At 34.7% G+C, this 23,167-nt stretch overlaps 2 protein-coding genes across 9 annotated transcripts in view; one reads left to right on the top strand and one right to left on the bottom strand.

The window, feature by feature from the left end:
- The window catches only part of FANCL (FA complementation group L), a 78,519-nt gene extending 75,209 nt beyond the window's left edge, over positions 1–3,310 (top strand). For all 3 annotated transcript variants that reach the window (XM_067704996.1, XM_067704997.1, XM_067704998.1), the window contains 4 exons: positions 6–87; positions 964–1,080; positions 2,387–2,458; positions 2,761–3,310. In XM_067704996.1, coding sequence (XP_067561097.1) covers positions 6–87; positions 964–1,080; positions 2,387–2,458; positions 2,761–2,796 — 307 coding nt within the window. In that variant the 3' untranslated portion in view covers positions 2,797–3,310. The remainder of the gene's footprint in view (positions 1–5; positions 88–963; positions 1,081–2,386; positions 2,459–2,760) is intronic.
- Positions 2,833–23,167, bottom strand: part of VRK2 (VRK serine/threonine kinase 2) — a 96,989-nt gene continuing 76,654 nt past the window's right edge. For 3 of the 6 annotated variants that reach the window (XM_067704990.1, XM_067704994.1, XM_067704991.1), the window contains 5 exons: positions 21,812–21,932; positions 19,370–19,437; positions 15,342–15,508; positions 10,048–10,209; positions 2,833–3,209 (listed from right to left, as the gene is read on the bottom strand). In XM_067704990.1, coding sequence (XP_067561091.1) covers positions 2,865–3,209; positions 10,048–10,209; positions 15,342–15,508; positions 19,370–19,437; positions 21,812–21,932 — 863 coding nt within the window. In that variant the 3' untranslated portion in view covers positions 2,833–2,864. The remainder of the gene's footprint in view (positions 3,210–10,047; positions 10,210–15,341; positions 15,509–19,369; positions 19,438–21,811; positions 21,933–23,167) is intronic. The other 3 variants (XM_067704992.1, XM_067704995.1, XM_067704993.1) reach the window with 2 other exon arrangements.

A 23,167-nucleotide genomic window follows, 5' to 3' on the forward strand; every position in this document is an offset into this window, starting at 1 on the left:
TTCAGGGATCCAGAAAATAGTCTGTTACAAAATTTGAAAGATGTTTTAGAAATTGATTTTCCAGCTCGTGCTATCCTGGAAAAATCTGTAAGTCTTATCAGTGCTTTGATATTCCAAATAGTGTTGCATAATGAAAGTCAAATGTTCTTTTAGGCACCAGAGAAAAGTGAGGCTGAAAGGGAAGGAATTGGAAGAATATTATAATGGACTTCTGAACTGCAAGCGGCAGTTGCATCAAAGAACTTGTTAACCTTTGATTGGTGGTTATAAGTGTACTTTTTTCATGGTCATTGTAGCAGTAAAGTGATTAATGACATCTTTATTATTAAAAATAGGGGAAAGGTCCAGTGTAGCTAATGAGATGTTTGGATTTCCTATACTATCTGCTTATGGATGACTGAAATAAAGTTCTAATTAGCTTGAAACAAGTGTTTGTGAAGGTTGGTAGCATAGTTTTTCAAAATTGAATAGACACTACTACACTGCAAAAATAAACTAAGAATTGATTTTTGACAAAGCTGCTAAGAATGTAGACTACTAAAGTGGTGGGGATGTTTTTGTCTTTTTCCTTTAGTTGCAGAATTTTGAAGTTTAGTATAATCACCAGCTAATGTCAGTTCCTGTCTTTGCATACTGCAGTGGCATTATACTGATGTACATAGTGGGAATATTACTTAAGCCCAAAACATCTTGTGAGCCAAAAATAGAATCTGCTTTTTGGTATATGTATATTATTTATTGGATGAAAAAGGCAGCCCTCTCTTACAGATAGCTTTTCTAAGGTGTTAAATAGTGATGTGACTGTATTTTCTGTAACAGCAATATAGTTACCTTTATAAAAATTTTATAAAAATTTAGTAGTATCTAATACCATATTATTCACTTTTTAATTTCACCTTGTGTATTCTTATAAATACTTCTTTTTGCCCACCACCCCATCCCCCAATATTTCTTTTCTCGAAGGATTTTTCTATGGATTGTGGAATTTGTTATGCCTACCAACTTGACGGTGCCATTCCTGATCAAGTGTGTGATAATTCACAGTGTGGACAGCCTTTCCATCAAATATGTTTATATGAGGTAAAAATAAAAATATTAGTAAGACTAACAGCATAGGAAATATGCATATTTGAAATCTAAACAATCTAAAATCAAGAGTGATCTTTTATTGCCATTGTCTCCTTTAACAGTTCATTCCAAATGTGTATTTCATTTCTTCATGGCTACTAATGAATTTATAAATGTCCTAAAGTATCCAAGAAGTGGGAAAATGTATCTAGAATATACTCATGGACTGTTTATTGATGCATAACAAATCAAACTGATGGAACACTGGAATCTTTCTGTAGATATCTCATGTAACCACAATGCAAACTCTGTAAACTCATCCAAGTAGGAGTAATGGTGGCAATAAGGTGAAAGGGAGCTAGTACTGTAGAGTACCTATTACTTTTTCAGGCTATATTTAAGTATAGAATAAATGTAATAATCCTACTTTTGATATTGAGAAGAATGCATTTTATGATCTAAATAACTCAACACTCTTAAGTCAATGACACTTTATTTACTGTATACATGAGAAGTCTGCTTTCCTTCCTGTCTGCAGTCACTTGCTCTCTAGCACTCATCTTAGGGCACAATGGACATATGACTAACTGTATGTGCATCTATATACAAAATGACTTGCAGCTTTCAGTTTTTAAAAACTTCCTTAATATTACCTCCTGATTTTTGTGATCAGAGATAGCAGCTGGTGCTAGCTGCAGTTTAACAGTGGAGAATTTAGGTAGAGATGTCAATTTACCTTATATAAAATCATAAAATACTAGGTCTAATTATAGAGATACTCTTAAGGGAACATGTGCTTTCTTTTGTAATAATGAAAATTCATTTAATTTTTAAAAATGGATTGCCTCCTGCTTGTAATTAATGGATTGAGAATTAACCCTACTATTGGTGATTAAGATCAGAATTAAGACCTAAATTTTAAAGAGCCTAGGATATCTTTTATAGCAGGAGTTCTTAATTTCTGATTAATGGATTTAGGGAGGGTCTGTGAACCCCATGGAGTTATTTTTGTGTACATCTGTTTTGGGGTAGAGAAGGTGCATACTTTTTAATCAGATTCTTAAAGGGGCCTATAATTTGCATATAAATCAGTGGTATAGACCTTGAAATCCATACTGGTTTCCCCTTGTTATTCAGCATTTTAGTAGTTTGGTATTGGCTCAGGAGATGTTCCTCTTACTCTTGCAAAAGAAAATTAAGAAGGCAAACCATCTGGCATAAAAATATAATGCACTCAAAAAGAAAAATTTATTTGGAGTACCTGTAATATGTAATCATGTTGACACTGCTCCCTTTCTTCTCTTTTTAAAATCTTCAGTGGTTGAGAGGACTACTGACTAGTAGACAGAGTTTTAACGTCATATTTGGTGAATGTCCATATTGTAGTAAGGTAAGCAAATTATTAATCACATTTCATAAAATGTGCCTAGCTTTTAGTAATATATTTTAGAAGATAGCTGTATAGTATATCAGCGTATATAAAATTTTTGGAAACATCTGTCAATCTATGTATTTAAAAATTTTTTCTAAGATAAATTGTCCCTATTAACATTTTAATTTTCAGATTTCTCCTTTGATCAAAAAAAAGTTAACCCCTTTTCTAGATTTCCTAGGTGATCTGAACCTTAAGAAGTATTTTCCAAACTCTATCATTACACCATCTCTAATATAAAGCATTCCTTTTTTTATAAGCCACTTACCTTGAAAATGTCTGGGAGAAAAGCCTGAAATAAGAATGCAGCATTTCTGTGAAGAACTGGAAACTTAAATTAGCAAAAGGATTTTATTTGATATCTTTAGAGAAAATATAAAGCAAGACATACTAATATCAAAAGAAGAAGAATGGTGAAGCCATAATAATATACATCTGCCTTTATCTCTTCACTAAGAGTAAACTGGGAAATTGTAAGCCAAAATCCTGTAGCACTGTCTAATTCTGTGACCTCCATACCAGTTGTAGAAGCGGACGTGTAGCAAGATGGAGAGCTTGACTTGTTGAACATATCTGGACTGGTAAAATCTTGATGGGGTTCATAAAATGAATTAGGGAACTGTATACAGCTGGATTTTTGTGGAGAACTTTTTACTCCATTCAGAAATTCTTGAGACTCACAGTATTTTTGTCTTCTCCTTGTGCTTTCCTATGAGAAAATACATATGTGTTTGTTAGGTTTGAGTTAGTTATCCAAGTGTTTATTTTGTGTACTCTATAAGAATGCTAAATAAAATTTGTTACACAAGATCAAGTTTTTGTGTGCTTTTTATTTTTCCTGAGAAGTTAGGTTCTTGATTTTAAGTGTTTATAAAGTAAAGTACTTACCAGCATCAAATGACCAAATCTGGTTAATTTGATTGATTGGTTCTTTTAAACCAAGAAGTAGGCTATTTCTTAAATAATTTATAATCTAAAAATAGGATAGAATATGAAAAATGAATTTTTTGGCAAGAAAAAGAAACAGGCTTAATCTTATGGGGATAAGACAGTAATAATTAGAAGGACTTTTGGTCGGTAATAATTAAAGAAAGATACTAGAAGCACTGGAGCAAGATGGTGGTGCAAGTGCTGTGCACCCACAGACTAGCCTCAGCTAGTGGCCTGCCCCCTGTAGCCTCCTGCCGGAGCACCAGAGATTCACTGACATCTTCCCATAACAGACCTCGAGAAGACAGCTGGTAAAAATCTTTATTTGTTCAGAAGCTTATCTAAGAAAAGATGCTCACCCTGAACTCCTGAGCAAAAAGGAATCAAGCAGTTTATACAAATTTCAGTTTCACTGTGTCAAAAGAGATGTCTTGAAGGCTCTTTAGCTTTTCCATTAAAAAGAAATAAATTAATTATTGAGATAACTATGAACTACTCTTTACTGCCTGAGAGCTAATAACAAAGTCACATGAATGCAATGTTCCTAAAGTTTTGTCAGCTTAATTCACTAAAGGCAAAATGAGTTAATGGTTACTCCAGTAGGCCCATAAAGCATTGTTCTTGCACAAAGAAAAAGAAATACACCATCAAATCATATTTCTAAAGGCTGAGCGCCACAAGCAAGCTAACCTAAACTGCATTTACATATAAGTTACATGTAGAAGTGGATGATCTAGTTATCCCCGTCTGGGTAAGAATAGAAGTCAAACTACTAAAATTTCAAGATGGAATCATCTCTTGTGCGACCTAAATACCTTACCTCTCTTTAAGCAACAACAAATGATGTCAAATGGGAAGGCACTCATCACAGGATTTAACCACCAGCCGTCTTCAGTTTACTGAGAGCTGTGATTGGGAGAGACAGTCTGGCTAGGGTTGGAAAACTGTGGCTCATTGGCTAGCTGCCTGTTTGTGAGTAAAGTTTTACTGGTACATAACCCTACTGACCACCATTGCCTTGCATTAAGCAAGGGACAGCAAAGGGGCAGCAGCTCACAATCCTCCTTACTAGAAAACATCAGTCTTAGTAATTAACAGAGAACTACTAGACAAAAACAGCAAGGTTAGATCACACAAACCAATGCGATCTAACATATTTATAGAGTATTCCACCCCAAAACAGAAGACTACATGTTCTTTTTGATCGCAATTGGAATATTCACCAAGATAGACCATATCCTGGGGGTTATGTAATAAACCTTAACAAATACAAAATTATACAAAGCATGTTCTCAGATAATAATATAAATTAGAAATCAATAATAGAAAATCTTTAAACATTTGGAAATTAGACAACACACTTCTAATAACCAAGACATCAAAAGAAGTCTCATGGGAAAGTACAAAATTAAAATACTATATAAGGATTTATGGAATGCAGTTAAAATGGGACTTAGTAGGTCATTATAGCATTCAATGCTTATATTAGAAAAAACAGAGGTTTCAAATCAGTAGCCTAATCTTCCACCTGAAATAGAAAAAGAAAAGGAAAATACACCTAAATCAAGCTGAAAGAAAGAAAGAACAGGAAAATCTTCAAACATTTGAAAAATTTTAAAAACTCCTGAATGGGTCAGAGACCCAAGAGAAACTTAAAAATATACTGAACTGAATGAAAATGAAAACGTATCAAAATATATGGGACATGGCTAACACAGTGTTAGAAGGAAAATCTCTAATATTAAATACTTATATTAAAAAAGAAGTCTCAATTCAATAACTGAGGCTTGTTTCTACCTCAAGCAACTAGAAAAAAAGAAAATAAATACATAGCAGAATGAAGGAAATAAAGAGCAGAAATCAATGGAATTGACAAAACAAAAATAGAGAAAACTCAAACAAAAGCTGGCTCTGTGGCCAATAAAATTGATAAACCTGACCAAAAAAGAGAGAAAACTACTGATATTTGGAAAGAAATATTACTATAGGCTTCAATTCCATTTAGAGAATTTAAATAAAGGAATACTATAAACAGTTCTACAAATAAAAATATAACAGCTTGGACGAAACAGACCAATTCTTAGAAAAGCACAAATTATCAAAAATAACTCAAGATGAAATAGATTAGGGGGTGGTAAACTGTGGTCTGCAGGCCAAATCCAGCTCAACACCTGTTTTGTAGAACCTGCCACCTAAGAATGGTTTTTACATTTTTAAATGGCTGGAAAAAATACTTTGTGACACTTGAAAATTACATGGAATTCAAATTTCAGTGCCATAAATGTTCTGCTGGAACTCAGCTATACTCATTTGTTTACCTATTGTATATGATGCTTTTGCACTACAATGCATAGTTGAACAAAAGAGAGACCATATGACTTGTATAACCTAAATATTTACTGTCTGGCTCTTTATAGGAAAGTCTGTCCACTCTTGAAATAGATAATCTGAATAGTCTTAGTAAAGAACTTGAATTCATAGTTAAAAAAGGAAAAGTAATCTCTAGGCCCAGACGGTTTCACTGGAGAATTCTCTAAAACATTTAAAAAGAAACACTAATTCTATTCAATCTCTTCCAGAAATTGGAAGATGTCTCAACTCATTTTATGAAGCAAGCATTACCTGATTCCAAAACCAGAAAAAGACAATAAAATAAAAAGAAAACTACAGACCAACAGTCTTCATTAGAGATGTAAAAGTCATCAACAAAATACTAACAAACTGAACCCAATGACGAATAATATGCCATGACCAAGTGGGGTTGACTCAAGGAATATAAGAGTGTTTCAGTATTCACATATCAATCAGTGTCATCCACCATAGTAACAGTATAAAGGTGAAAAATCGTATGGTCATATTAATAGATATGAAAAAGCATTTGACAATATTCAACACCCATTCATAATAACTCTCAATACACTAGAAATGGAGGGGAACTTCAACTTGATAAAGAACATCTACCAAAAATCTACAGCTAGTGTCATACTAAATGGTGAAAGGCAAAAAACTGGAAGAAACTCATATGTTCTTCAACACTACATCCATACCTCAGAATACTACCTAGCAATAAAAAGGAATGAACTATCAATAGATGCAAAATTTGCATGGATCTCACGGGTGTTACGGTGAAAGAAATAAAGCCAATCTCAACAAGTTACATAGCGTATAATCTGATTTATACTGACATGCTCAAAATGACAAAACTATAGTGATGCAGAAAAGACCAATGCTTTCCATGGTTTAGGATTGGGGAGACAGTGTCACTATAAAGCAAAATGAATAAAGTTACCATTATCAGGAATGGATAAAGAAGACATTAGAAGTATAACGAGAATATCATGAACTACACAGTGCTGACAAATTTGACAAGTTAAATGAAATGGACAAATTCCTTGAAAGATCAAATTACCAAAACTGACACAAGAAGAAAAAGAAAATCTAATAATCACTATTATCTGTGATACAGAGTAAATTCATAATTTGAAATTTTACTACAACAAAACTCTAGACCTAGATAGTTTTCTTTCTAAACTGTCATTTCTATGAAAGGCAAATCTTACTGAGACATTTTCTGAAAATAGATACTTCCCTCTAATGTAACATGTAATGACTGGAAAACAAAACCATACAAGGATATTGAGAGAAAAGAAAATTTACCAACCACTCTCTCTCAACAATGTAAATATAAAAATCCATAACGGAGAAATAGCAAATTGAATTCAGTATGACAACACATCACGACTAAATGGAATTTATTCCAGAAATAAAATGTTAACATTCAAAAATCAATGCAATTCATTATACTAGTAAAGGTGAAAAATCATATGATCATCTCGACACATCTCCCAAAACAACTTAATACCCATTCATGACTAAAATTTATTCTTCAACAAACTATAAATACAACGAAATTTCCTCAGCCTGATAAAGGGCATTTAGGAAAAACCTACAGCTAACATCATACTTAATGGTGAAAGAATGAATGCTTTTCCCCCTAAGATTAGGAACAAGGATGCCCACTCTCATTACTATATTGAGTAGTCAGTATAGTACTAGAGGTCCCAGCAGGTGTAATAAGACATGAAAGGAATAAATGAAAGGCATACATGTTGGAAAGGAAGAATACTCTATTTACAGACAACATGATTGATGATGTAGAAAATCCTAAGAATACAAAAGAACTACTAGAACTAATCAGTGAATTTTAGGAAGATCCCAAGACACAAGGTCAATATACAAAATCAATTTTATTTCTATATACCGGGAACAAATAACTGGAATATAAAATTTTTGAAAAAATGACATACAATAGGATTAAAAACCAAAATATTGAGAAATACTTTTAATAGAAGATGTATAGGATATCTACACTAAAAACTACAAAACATCGTTGAAAGAAACAAATAGAAGTCTCAGGTTCATGCACTGGAGGACTCAGTGTTGCTGGGATTTCATTTCCCTTTAAACTGATCTCTAGATTTAGTGTACTCCCAATTAAAATCCCACTGTGCTGTTTAGTGGGAACTGACAAGGTGATTCTTAAGTTTTATGGAGGGGACCAGGAACTAAAATGGCCATGGCATCTTTGAAGAAAAGAAAGGGGTTGAAGGACTTAAACTACCTAATTTCAGAACTTGCTATAAATCTACAGTAATTGATACTGTGTGGAATACACTGATAGAAAAGAGAGTCCAGAAATAGACCCATGCTTATATAGTCAGCTGACTTTTGAAAAACGCTCCAAAGAAATTTAATTAGGAAAAGGAAAATCTTTTTAAGAAATGGTACTGGGGTAACTGGCTTTCAATATGGAAGGAACCTCAACCCCTATCTCACACCATACCCAACTGATTTGAGATGGCTCACAGACCCAAGTATGAAAGCTAAAACTATAAGCCTTCTAAAAAAATATATAGCAAAGTAACTTTGTGACCTTGAGGTAGGCAAAGATTTCTTTACAGAAAAAAATAATAAATTGATAAATTGAATTTCAAATAAAAACAAATACTTCCTGCTCATCAAAGACACTGTTAAGTAAATGAATAGGCAGGCTGCATACTAAGAGAACATAACTACAATGTAGACATTGGACAGGAGACTTATATGTGGAATATATAGAGAATTCCTACAAGTTAATAATAGAAAGACAATCATTCAAATAAAAATGGATAAAACTTGAAAAGACACTTCACAAAAGAAGGTATATGAATGGGCAGTCAGCACAGGAAAAGGTGCTCACAATTATTGGTCATCAGATAAGGATAACTGGAATCACCACGAGATACTAATATACACACGTTGACTAAAATTAAGACTGACAAACACCAAATAGTGGGGAGGAGGTGGAATGACTGGAACTCACATACGTTACTGATGGGAGTATAAAGTGGGAAGTATTTGTCAGCTTTTTATAATGTTGAACATACATCTGCCCCATGACCCAGCAATTCCACTTCTCAGGACAAACAAAACATATCCATAAAAGGACTTGTGTCAGAATATTCAGAGCGACTATATTCATGGTGGCTTGAGACACGGGCAGCCCAGGTACCCACTAATAGGAGAATGGATATGCAAATTATGGTGTAGTTATACAATGGAGGGTTGAAAAAGAGCACTCAAGAATATCTAAATTTTGTCACCAAGCAATATTTGTCTTCAATTTTATAAATGGGAACTATAAAATGTGTCCTCTTGAAGTAGATTCCTTTGTATCAATTTGAAAATAAAATAAAAAGGAAATGATGCTACTGTGGTTTTATAACAGAATAAATGCAAGAGATTCCTATTAGTACGAAAAAAAGCATTTTTCTCTCTAGATAAACTTGTATGCTTGCTAGTTAGATGAGAAATGCCTAACTTGTAGGCTTCTAATTTTTGCCTTGGCTGCCAGGAAGTTCAGAGCTAAATTCAGTGCTCAGTTTAATGATTAACATCCCAGCTGCCTGATTAACCAGTTGTTTTTTTTGGGGGGCATGGGGGGAGATAGAAGATGGGGGCATTATCTTGTTCCATATTGTAAACTACCTGAAACCATTTGGAAAATGACGTTGAAATCATATAAAATGTTAGCCATTTTGAGAAAAATTTTTTTTCACTGCAGATATAAATACCTTGTATGCTTCTCCTTGTCAAAAAAGCTTAAATTAGGAAAGACTTGCTGTTGCTTGAATGAGGCATCTGCTAAAGGTGGGTCACTAACCAAACAAATGATCGGATGATATAAAAGTCCGTCATTTTGAAATACAACCACAGTGACAGGGACCCTCTCACATCTGTTTATGAGTTAGACTGGAGGAGCCAACGTAACAGTATGGAATACGGTGAGTCCCTCATGGATCGTAGATGGCATAACAAATTCAAGTGCACTTCGTTAGATTCTCGGGCTAAAGAAAGAAATCAGATCTGCACGCAAGTGTGCTCACTGTCATTCTGTTTCTATGATAACTGGTTTTGGCTGCTTTGATTTTATCCACTGGATAGGATATTTTCTGTCCTTTCTCATTTAACTAAACTGTACAACCTTGGCCCTCAAGAGAAAAATAAAAGTCTTTATTCCCAAAGGGCATATTCTAATATAATATTAAGGGAAACAACAACAACAAAACGCCTCTCACTTGTGCTGTTTCACTGTTGAACAACCCAGTCAGCTTCTCCTCCTCTTGCACTTTTCTCCACGTTGCACAGGACTCAGCACTTTTCTCACTGTGGCCTTTTTTTTCTAGTAACCTATTTTGCATCTGATTGACTTGCTTTGTTGCAGCCTTTCGTGAATCAACCTGTTGATACAGAGTAAGTAATAATATATAAGGAAAACGTCTGACACTTGTAAAAAAAAAAATGCATTCATGTCCAGATTCTTGAAAATTTTATACTTGCCAAGCTTTGAAAAAAGGAAGAAATAAGGAGGAAACCAACAAATGGAAATTACAGAAAAGTACAGTAGTTGGCAAGATTCAGGCCTCTTCTCCTCAATAGGACAAGACCAATAAAAATTAGTGTCACTGTCGTGCACTCTTTAGAAATTATCTTTATAGATGATTTGCTTATTGAAAACAGCATTTTTACAGAAAACTGTCACATATGAAAACTGCACATGAATTCATTATTAACCTTTGCTGGGAGTGGATCCAGGACATCTTTTTAGTTTAAATTCTTATTAATTAGAATCTTAGTTTTCTATCATTATGTGAACATAATTAGGAGCTTATGGTGTTGCTTACTTCTTTATACAGGTAATTTAACCTTTGAGCAGATGAATAACAGTCCATGTCATCTAATACTGTGTACCAGTATCAGAGGTTAAATTCTACAACAAGCTTGCTGTCTCTGAGGTTTCTTTTTCACACCATGCTGTTATCTGGGGGATGACTGACTCTCAGTAACCTTGAAGTAGACACAGGGCAGATCCCACAATACAGTTGGAAGATTGAAAGCCACAGTGAAGATCCTTATGTGAAGTATTTGTTCAGCAGCTTCATGTTTACAGCAGCTGAAAGTGCCATCACCTGTTTAACCCATCATGGGTTAAATAGGGGGCAGAAGATAGGAACAGTACAAGGGGAAATAATGGAGTAGCCAGTGCCAAACTAGAGAATGAATTACATTGGCTGAGCAAGCAGAGCCTTAATTTGTAGTCTCTCAACTTTTAGCTTCTATTGCCAAGTGTGTTCACTCCTTCCCTTTAAAATATGCTGGTGTTTTGTGGCTAGGTTTAAGCTGTCACAACACCATTCTTTATTCACCCCTCCTCCTGGATTCCAGCTTCTCAAAGGATAGCAAAGCCATTGCTTCTCAGTAACCTGAAAATTGGAATTGCTTTCTGGTCACTCAGGGGTTCTTTATTTCTACCACTCAACTCTCCCCAACTCCTAGAAAAATTCATGTGTAACTACCTTCTGAGCCAGTTTTCCACTGAAGTTATCTTGGTAATAAATGCCCATCATACCACTTGTGTGAAACAAAGTGTTTCCCAAGGCTGCTGTACATAGTTCTATCTTAATAAAACACTGGCTTGCCAATCATTATGAAATGTGTTCTGTGACAGAAAGGATTAGTTGAGATACTGAGAATTTTAGTGCCTCCTATATGCTAGGCACTTTAGGTATAACAGTTTTTGGTCTGGGAGCCTCTGATGTACAAACAAAATTCGGTCTAATATATTCAGTCCTCTCTGAGGCCTCCTGGAAGAGACAATGCCTCCTGGATTTGCTGTCAGTTGGCTGGATGGTTAAGTTGTGCTGCCATGAACACTTCTATCTAATAAACAAAATGATATCCAATTTATGGAAAATTTCTATTTCTAGGGAAACATTTAAAATGGTAAGAGTGAAGTGGGATCATGAAGTCTAACCCTTAATTGTGAACAGAGTAAAACTTTTTCTCAAAGATAAAAAGTAAATATAGAAGACACTCTGGGTATCCCACATAATCAAACAGAAGGATACTATCCAAATGTGTGTCACTTTCCAGAAAGTGGCTATTCAAATAAGGTAATTTTTATTTAACTCTTCATTGGCACTTCATACTGTTCTACAAAATAAGGAATACTTTTGGACTCCTAAAATTCAGTAAGCAACAATGTGCTTATAATTAAGAATTTATATTCTTTTTCTCATACAGAAAAGAAATATGAAGACAACTTTAATAGAATTATTTTGAGAATTAAAGCTCAAGTAAGAATTCTGTAAGCTTTTAAGTTCAATACAAAGATTACTACTACCAGTAATAATCTATTCACCCCTGGATTTGCTATACGAACCTCAGATTCCGGGTGAATGAAGAAACAAACTTTTTCTTGTCTGAAATGTAGGATAGCTTGAACATTTTAACTATGACCTACAGCTACTCCTCTGCCTTAGTAAAGTGTTCAGGAAGGATGAGTGGCTCACTGTGCTCAGGTGTCTATAAAATTACAAAATGGATTCACGCATCAGAATAAGGAGGGAGATATTGGTAAACTGATAAAAGGATCCACTACTGGCTCTTGAGGAAATGGCTTATTCAAGGGTTGAATTGAGGCCTCCTGTAATGCTGGTTTCTAGCTTGGCTTTAGCATTGTCACCCAGGAATTCTGGAGCTTTAGCTCACCTCAATAAGCATTCTTACTGAATATGGTTTCCTTCAGTGAATTTTGGACATTACATCCCAATGGATGGCATAAATAGACTGAGGTAGCCCTGATGGTAAGATTCTTCTAATATGACAATGCCAGAGCCTTCAGAACTACTAGAGAGTAATATCAGCTATACATAGATCATTTTGATCAAGGCAAATGTCCCAAAAGATTTGCTTTTCAGGAAAAAATATCAACATCTCTACTACCTTGACAAAAAGTTCATTTCCAATTTAACTCCAGTAACAGCATTTGAGGACTTCAAGAAGAAGGTTCAGCTTATAGGGAACAGTTTATGATGCCTAGTAAAACCCAGTATTGGATAAATCCCTCTGGGTTTTTTTGCAAAAAGATGCTATAAGTTTGCTGAGATTCTTATGGTGATGTGCTATTTTATAATACCTAACCAAAACATATTTTTGTTATCGCTACTAAATTTAAAAGGCACAAACCACTTATACTGAGGGAAATAACACTTAAAAAATTAAACATTCATAACTTTCCTTTGAATACTGAATCATAGAAACGTTTTATTTATCTAACTATATATGTTTCCTGGTCCACTGACTTCAAGTATCTTTATCCAAAAATTACAAGTCCAGAGTTCATTATTTATTTTGTTAAATAATTAGATCCATGTATAGAGTAACAAGAAATATCTTTAGCTACTAATGAGGGGATTCTGTCTAAAAAGAGAGAAATTTGGGGCCATGTGATTGATATTCATTCTGGACTTAAAAATGATTTTTGTTATGGAAGCAATCAACTGTGGAAACGATCCTTGATCATTTAGGAAAACTGAGTTCAGGACAGTTTACATTATCATACTGTGCTTTTGATCATTTTCAAGTTTGGTTTTTGCAGTATTTCAAAATCTGTCAACTTAATTTAAAAATAAAAAATTTAAGGTGTGGTCACATATGGTGAACCTATATAATTATCAAATATATTAGTGTACTCAAAATACTACAGAAATAAAGTCATTATTCAGTAAATATTGATCTGCTATGAAATATATCCCCGATTCATCTTAATGTCTGTATACTGAGGCTGATCATATTGTTAACAGAAATTAGCTAAAGTCTTAAGAATGCATATTATTCTTAGTGTTTTCTTTTTACTCATAATCAAAGTGCTCTAATCAAAAGGGAAGAACAGAATATTTTTGATTGAGGCTCACTGGAAAAAAATGTTTTATGTTCTATCTCTGCATATAAAAATGGTTTCACCACAAACATCCTTTGAATTTGATGAAACTGAAAATTCTGGTGGGTAATAATTAGAATTTTATATCAGAGGATATAGCTATCAGTTTTTTAAATGGCTTCTTTTATATTTCAATTAAGTTTATGAAACTGAAAAACTACAAAAAAGGAAAAAATCTACTTAAATTAGTGTGGATTAAGTGCTGGCTGTTACTGCAAGGGAAATACTATGTCAAGGAAAATGGCTCTTTGTTTTGTTGCAAAAGTGGTAAAAACACAAAAGTCAATAAAACTGTTAAAATAAGTCTCAGTAATTACCAAGATCAAAATGCAGTGGCTTTTTATTAAACATGAACTTTTGTTCTGCCTTCTGCAATACGTAAATAGTGCTGACAATTGGTTTGTGAGGCACTTGCTACAATAAAATGTAATTGTATCGTGAGAGAAAGGTGACAATCAGGAGATCATGAAAAAATTACATATTCTCACTGGTAGTTAATTAGCCATGCAAAACCTCCTCAAACAGATATTCTCTTCTATTAGGAATGATTACTATGCAGGCCTACAGATGTCAATACCACAGTCATTCAAATACTTCTTTCCCTACTAATTGAAGGTTGTAAAGCTCTGGTGCCAAGGTTTTGCTTCCAAAGAGCTAATTTATGACTAGAAGGATATTTTATGTCTTCAGTTGCAGCAGCTACAAAATTCAGCAAATCAGAACCATCTGTGCACTGATACTTGACTCACCATTCATCTAGCAGCCTATCAGTCACATTAGTTTGCATCCTGCATTCTTGGCTCATGAATACTTGTGATGATCCAGAGTTCACAAGAAATATTAAAAATGAATGACATCCTGACCCTACCTTAATGTACATGCATCAGGAAACAAAGCCCTCCATTTTTTTTTTTTTTTTTTTTTTGCACATGGGCAGCGTCAAGTCAGGATTAGACATTTAGTTGCCTGTCCAGTAATGTTGTTGATAGCAGTCTCAAGGCTTCTCCCACCTTCTTAAAAAATATTTCAAGTTCTAATTCTTTTGTGTTGTTTCCAGTTCTAATTTTTTTAAAAAATGTTGCTGTGAGGGAGTCAGTTGGAAGATAAAGTGGAAGGTGTAACTTTAAAAAATAACTTTTTGCAAAAAAGAATTGTTTCTATAGATTGAAGAATCAGCACATACAAATATTCTGGTAAAATTTAAGAATATTATTACCACCACCAAATTATGGCCAAGAGTAAGCAAAAACAGAGGGATGGCTAAAGAAAATCTGAAGAAAAGCAGCAAAAAAGGTTTCCATGAATAAAGCTGGATTCGCCTTTAATATCTTATCCTAGTCCTATCTCTGTGACATCAGTGACTGCTTTATTTCTTTAATAATACACAACAGGCCACAGATCCTACTATTTTTCTCTTGAAGACAACAAGTCAAAGGAACCTTCAGTAAAATTTCTCGGAGCTCAGGGGATATAAGAATTAGATATAAGTAAGAAACAGGACTGTCAGACTCATTTTGACACCTCAAACAACTTCATTTGGTACATAAGCTTCACAGAGGTCATCACTGGATTCCAGGGACTGTTACTTACCTTTTGATTATTTGGAGTACGCACATTTAAGCTCTCTCCTTTAGGGGAAAATTCCAGTGGTCCTAAAGGTATTCCACTTGGGTTCAGAATTTTCTTGAGCATTTGATAGTTTGGCTTTTCATCATATGCTAAATTATGAGCACATACCAAATACTGGGCTATTTCACCTGTGAAGTATTAAATTTTTTTAATGTCATTCATAATGGGAAAAAATTTCAAACTCCAATATTCTCAAAATCTCTGTTGTTTTTCTCTTACACAAGCAAGTGCACGCACACACATACATCCCCTTCAAAGAAACTAAGAATGAACAGTTCAACAGGAAAGTACTCTTTAAATGATATCCAAAAATGACTGAAATCTAGTGACCTACAGACTGGACAAGATGGGAGAGACTAGTGGGTTTTTTTTTTTTAACATATCTTTGTTGATAATGTTTACAATTCACTCATCAAAAGAAGCAAATTTTTAAAATTATAGTTAGTGATTTTGATTTATAGGATGCAACTACTAAGAACTACATGAATAATATAACAGAACCAGCCATACTTCACACTTTTTTTCTGAAATTTTAAAAATTCAGTTAAAAATACATTTTTTGAAGTTTTAAAAATTCAGTTAAAAATGTAAACAAACAAAAATACCAAACAAAAGCAAACAAAAAATACTATAAACGTCCTTACTTTAAAGGAAGAAATCATTGCAAATTGTAATTAAGGCTTTGATTTTGAGATTACAACAGTTCATTCAGAAATGACCTTGAATTCTACAGTTTTAGCCGTGACTGACTTTAGAATTTGCCGAACCTCGCTCAAGTCCTGCATACCTAGCTAGCCCAGGGCAATCATGGCATAGCCTTTCTGATTTAGAGCACAAGGATGAGAAGTTGCCACCTTTCAATTTTTCTCTTCCCTAGAATGGTATAGTAACCTCCCCACAAAAGAAGTTATGAACTACAAACTTTGAAATACAGTACAAGTAGAGTCAGTAACCAAAAATTAGAAATATAGCCACTTTACAACAAATGTAGTTTGCATTTTTGTTTCAGGTGGAGGTTCAATCTGAGATATAAGTGATAATACCATACACTGTTTAAAAACTGGCATATTTTCATTTGTTAACAGAGATGTTTATACTCCATAAACTAGTTTTTCAAGCCTTTCCTCTTCAAAAACTTATTACTGACCCAGACACAAGTACCTCTTACTTTCTCACTAAGTTGTTCATATCCTATGGTGGGGAAATTGGGGAAGCTTCGTGGCTTGTCAGAACTGACTTCCTAAATCTTTGCTCCCTTCCAGGCCTACCTCCTTTCAAGTGGGGAACTGCAGAGACACTGGGTTTCACTCCCTACAGGGAAAAATTCCAAAAGGAATAGTCATTCTCTCCGCACCCCTCCTCCCCCCCGCCCCCCCCCCCCCCCCCCCCCCGCACCAAGGAAAGTCAGAGAGTGACCATTTTACACTGTATTGTCCACAACTATTTTCCAGGAACATAAGGCTATTGCAGCTAAAATGAAAACTCTTGGCTCCAGAGTTTTTTTGGTTTTTTGGATACTGTGGCAATTCTGCAACCTTTTTTCCTCTCTAATGTATAAGATGTCAAATTCTGTTATCTAGCACTCGCTCGACCAGATCTCTGTAACTAGGAAGTGCTGCAGCTTCATCACATTTATAACTCATGTTTCCAGAAGCCCCTTGTGGGGGCATCCAATTCTTGAAGAGATGATCCAAAAGAAAAAAGATTAACTTACATCCACTACCATTTTAATATGAATATTCTGTTGTTCTTTGTTCCTTTCAAGATTGGTAAGCCCAGTTTGGTATATATTACAATTCTATTAACCAGAATATCCCAAATGAATAAGAGAGCTGAATATGTTGGGGACACTTTTCACAAATCACTGTTAGAAGACAATGGAAGACTCCTGGCACCCCACCAGCTGATAGTAGCTGTGCTGCAAAGCCTTCATGGGTCTGGGGTTTGAAAAAATGAGGTCCCAGTGAGGTAGGAGAGGGAGAAAAAGAAAAGGGCCACCTCTGTTACGAATATATTATGATAAACCTGATGCTTAGATGATTGTGATATAGTACTGGTTTAAATGTTAGCCTTTCAAGATCTGGATTTATTATATTAAGTACACCTTTTAATTTACTAGCATATTTCCAGAGTTATAAAACAAATGCTTTGAGCAGTATGAAATTATGATATTCTTGAATCATCTGCTTTTTAAGCTAGTGAAATATTAAGTATCATTACTATCGTTTCAAGAGGTAGAAACTTTTGAAACTATTATTGATATTATTACACTGAATTGGACATGCATGTTGCAAACTTCTCAGCTGTTTTCATAAAATGTCTTAGTAATAAACCTTTTGTAAATCGGATTCTCATGCTAGCAATACCCACTCTCCTAAGCATAACCAACTAGAGAGACCTTAATAATAAATAATAATATTTATTATAGTTATATATTATAGTTAATATATATTATAGTTAATAATAAAGTTTCAACATTTTGTGCTTTAGAAATAGAAATCTGCATTTTATAAAAGAATAGTATAGACCCAAACAAATGGTTTGTACCGAAAAAGAGGAGCCTGGCACCCCTCCCACCATTTCTCGTGCCACTCAAATATTATATTTAGCAACAGCAGTGTCCCAGAAATATACACTGGCCCATAAGCATTTATTGTGTACAATCCAGGGCACATGGGCTTTCTTTCCTAATCCTAAACTGAACAGTTACCTTTTGTGCATGAGAGACAAGAAAAGAGATACACAATTTAAAAAAATTTTTAACATCTCCTCATCTCTCTTTTTGCTGTCCTGTTGAGTAAAATGAAAGCTGTGTGACTTGGTAAAAATGCCAATAAGAATATTAGCCAGAAAGGAATACTGGCATATTGACTGAGTTACTCAGTGCAGTTACATAAATGAAAAGTTTTCATCTTTCAACCCATCCCCCAAAATGAGAATACTACTCTCCCGTTTGCCTCCCTCCATCAGAAGGAAAGAGACAACAGAGGGTGGGAAGCAGAAGACTCATACTGGGTAGACTTGTGGGATTTGGGAAATGGAGGTGGGAAAACAGAACTGGTCTGTTCATTTCCTAAGGAAATGAAAATTTTGGTTTCTGGTCAAAGAAGGGCTGTAAGTATAAGTTTAAGATGATTTAACTCTACTTTTAAACTCTCATGTGGAAACTGATACTATTTGACCTTTTCTAGACACTCAGCGTACATATTTACTTTCATAAGTCAGCTAAAAGCTAACTTCGAAGTTGCCCGGTAGAAACAGAGATCAAGATTCACTCTGCCTATCGTCTTGGACAGAAAGCAAGCCGGACAGCAGAAGCAGGCTCTGCTCTGTGAGGCAGTCTAACTCGGTGGTTAACTCGGTGCTGAACAATGTGCCATGCAGCACTTGGGTAATTCTGAATTGCCTTACTATTTTTACTGATAGTACTACCAATTAAAGAATTCCGAAATGGTCTATACTAACATGAAAGAGAAACCTGTTCACTGAAATATACTCCGAATCCCAAGGTCATATGCCTTGCCAATCCAAAAATTTTTTTCTGGCTGTTGAGTCAGACTATAACCCAAGTCTAAACAGCATTCAAGTGTTTAATGGTTTGGTTTTTTAAATTATTAATTGAAAGTAGTCTTTCCTTAGATCAACTTTCTCTTCTTTCAGCAACACACATAGGAACAGAAACAGAAAGTCCACTCTGGAGATACCAGATACAGTTGACCATTAAACCTGTGCATGATTCCCCAAATATACATCTAAAAGAAAGCAATGCCATCAGCAGAGCCCAGAACGCTGCCTGCGTATATTCTTGCAGCATTCTTGTGTCCTGATGAAAAGGATCTAAACAATCTCTTCTCTAGCAACGTATCTGTAACCCTGGAGAGTTTCTTCCCATCACTATGGGAATGGGACTGGGTGCAGCAAAAGCTACAAAACAAGAGTGACAAATGTGGTGAGCTGTAAATCGTATAGGAGAAGGCAGAAGTTATCACCTGACTTACAGCAACTGCTTCCGGAAGGAGCCCATTTAAGCACCGACTCAGGCAGCTCATCCAACAGACTAAAAGAAAACAGAGTAACACACAGTGAATTTGTTTGCAATCCTGTGATTTACTGTTTTGATTAGAAAACAAAACTCTGTGGGTCACCAGTAATGTGACTTTCCATACTTTTTTTTTTCACCCACCTGTAATGGGTAAGAGGGTAAGTGGATGGGGGAGATCCCTTCAATCTCACTGATCGATTTTATATCAATCACCTAGAAACTAAATGTAGAACTACAGTATAAATGCTTTAATACAAGGTCTGTACGTGTAGAAATGTAGAAGTAGGGATACATGATTTTTAAAAAAAAAAACCTTAAGAAAAGAATACATAGAAAAATGTTATCTGGATTTTCAGGATATTTCTCCTCAGGTACTCAGCACTGGGGAGGGGCAAATTATTTAATATTTTATGTATATTGTTCTCAATTGGGCAGTTGCTTTATGCTATGCCATGATTAAACAGGTTAACAAGAAATATCCAAAAAACAAAACAAAAAACCCATTATTCTAACACTTCCCAGTGTTTTAGACTGAACAAGTACAAATCTCTTAAGTTGCTTCAGCCACAAATATATAAACATTCAACTAAAATTACTGATATGAATGTGTGATTCACAAACTCAGGCATAGGCAGAATTGCAACAATAAATGCACTGATCTAATATTACCCTATGTTAGGAAAATAAAGGGCATATGGGATACAGTATTATGGTTAAATATACAAGCCTGCCCTTATGGGGAAATTCAGCGTTATGCCTTCTCAGCAAGTTAAATAAATTACGATTATGTATTATATAAAAAGTTTGAACATGTCTTATATATACATAAGATATATATCTGTACGTATCTTAATTATACATATGTCTTAATTATAAACTTCATAATACAATATTAGCTTTATTGGTCAATAGGTTTATATTAGTAATCAGGTCAAAATGAATATATTAATATATGCAAGGGGCCCCAAAATACAAATGGAGATTATGTTTATTAGCATTATATTTTATTATTTATGTAATACCCTATTATATTCAAATACATACATGTAGGTATATTCATTAGAGACATATACAATGATGGCATCTATATATGCATATTGATAAAAGACTAAAATAATACTAGTAGGTCTTATTAAAAGAAAAACACATATAGGATCATTGGAATTAAAATGTTAGTCTTTTAAATAAACTATTTTATTCAAATTAGGTAAACTGAGGTAGAAAATTGGAAACCAAGCCTTTATATATGCCCGTTGCTGTCCTTTGACTTGACCCATATATTGAAAAATGTTAGTCACCTGAGGGTTATATGGACACATCAGTCACCGCAATAAGTAACTGATTAGACAGTTCTAATACTGACATATAAATGTGTTAGTTTTGGGAAAGGGACTAGGACGCTCAAGATTCCAAGTGGAGAAATATTTCATACAATATATGTCAGTATTTACCAATGTAATCTGCATTATTTTGTATCTGCAGGCTAGCTTTCCTCTCTCTTAAGAACTGATGCCACACTGAATTAGAAAGACTGATTTCTATGGATCAGCTAGCTACCCCTTTTTAAACTTCTGTTGTGACTTGCCCTATTAAAATACAGCTGCTTTTTCCAATTGCGATATTGTATCTGTGGATAACTACTGTTGAGAATATCTTGGTGCATAATGAAAACCTGGCTATGCTGTGCTACATGCAATTGACTTTTTGTTAGGCCTGATCAGTGAGAAAAACAGTAAAATAGTAACCCACTCTATTCTCAGTCTAACCTAATTCTCACCCTAATAGAGTTTAGGTGATAAAAATTGAATGTGGAATATTAAAATGTTTATGTGGCTGCAAAATGATTTCTTACATAAACACCTCATATACAAATTGTTTGTTTCTTCCTTAAGAAACAAAACGTACACTCCCCCCAATAACAGGATTAAAAACAATGCATGTTGCCCTCACTTGAAAAATATAAGCCCTGTTTGTCCCATTTCACTTTGTTGCTTTGCACAGTTAATATCAATCACACCAAGCTCACACTAACTCCATATACTTATACAATGCTAATCTGAAAATACTCTTCCTTGAAAATACCACCACCTAGAATCTAAGTTTTGGAAAACACCGTGTGAAGGAACAAATATTTCACTTTTTATTTTGTATTACAACTCTCATACATATGATCTCATAGGTGTTAGCTTAATGGATTTTATGTCTGTAAGCTGTTCGGGTTTTTTAAAATATTTTTCAAATTTAAGAAATTTGCTTTGGCTATCCTATTGAATGAATAGGTTGAATGAATGAATAGGTTAAATGGCAGTCTTCTCTGAGATATTAACTCGCTTTAATGTGTCCCTTCAGACCTGGTGCTGTACATAACGGAATACTTGAAAATCCGTACTTTGTTTTAGCTGTCTGGACAGCCACAGGGTCCTCCAGGTTCTGCTCCCAGGGCAGTCTCCCACATAACCACCGCAGCAGGCAGTAGCCGAGGATTTCAAGGTCACTTCGTCTGGACAGGGCTATAGGAATAAGCATTAAGAGAGCAAGATGAGGGATAAGTCATTTTTGAGAAATAGAGAAATCACTGAATGAACTACCACTGATGAAATATGAAAAAGCCAAATGGGCGATGTGTTTTGTTTGTTCAGCTGGAGTAAAGCTTAAACGCCCAGGCGTTTGGCCCCGGTCCACAGAAAGGCAGTGACTTCTTGCTGTTGAAAGTAAGGGTCAGTTTCCTCACCTCCTCCAACTTCATCCTTCCTGAGTCTGGCCTGTCACATGAACTTGATCTCCATGGCCTCTGACATGATCCAGACAACCCATAACCTGGCACCGACACTTTCTCAAAGAGCCAAGCAGTAAAACAAAGAAAGAAATGTCTGCGGCTCAATTGCTAACACATGTTCCAGGAAGTCCATGGGGTCTGCATTGGTCATGCAGAGACCCTTCAAGTGCAGACTAAACACTGATGGCCTTTCCTGTTCCACTCAGACTAGCAGCACTGGAAATCGGAAAATATGACGAAACTGCCATCTAGTGTACACTATTAAAAAACGGGTCTTTCTTAAGATTTTTCAGTTAAATGAAAAAGCACAGGATACATACGCCTGCTGTTTTGGGTACACGGATCTAAAATTTTACAAATATTATTTTAGATATAAGCAGTGCTAAAGCGAACTTCTGATCAAATCTCCTGAATAAAAAATATAAAGGTAAAGAAATAATGTGCATGAGGGGTGGGGTGCAGGTGGTGGGAAGTAAATTTTAAAGCCAAAGAGAGGTTTCCATAATCTAATATAAGATGGCTTTTCATAAAAATATACAGTAAAAGAACATTTTGAGGCCACTGTAAATATCATTTATATAAAACTACAGACTAGTGCCATAGACTAATTTCATGATAATTTTCTGTATTTTTTTTTTAAAGTAACTGATTTCAAAAGAAGGACAAAAATATCTAAGAAACATGTCAAATATAACAAATATTACTGAAATAATGATTAAAACATTAATAAAATCCCACAAAATAAACTCATTTTTATAACCATTCCAAACTGTTATAAAACAATAGCCTGGCTCACACTTCTACCATTACTTGAATGTTCATGTGTGTAGGGATAAGTGCAATACACGGCTGTTAAACCCGCCGTAAACAGGTATCCTGGTTTTATTACCTTTCATTACATACATTCTGAAAAGTCACTCAGTAAACTTAGTTTACTTTAAAAAGTCATCTACAAAGAACAATGCTGCT

This window comes from Pseudorca crassidens, chromosome 14 (assembly GCF_039906515.1).
Source record: "Pseudorca crassidens isolate mPseCra1 chromosome 14, mPseCra1.hap1, whole genome shotgun sequence".
Classification (NCBI taxonomy): domain Eukaryota; kingdom Metazoa; phylum Chordata; class Mammalia; order Artiodactyla; family Delphinidae; genus Pseudorca; species Pseudorca crassidens.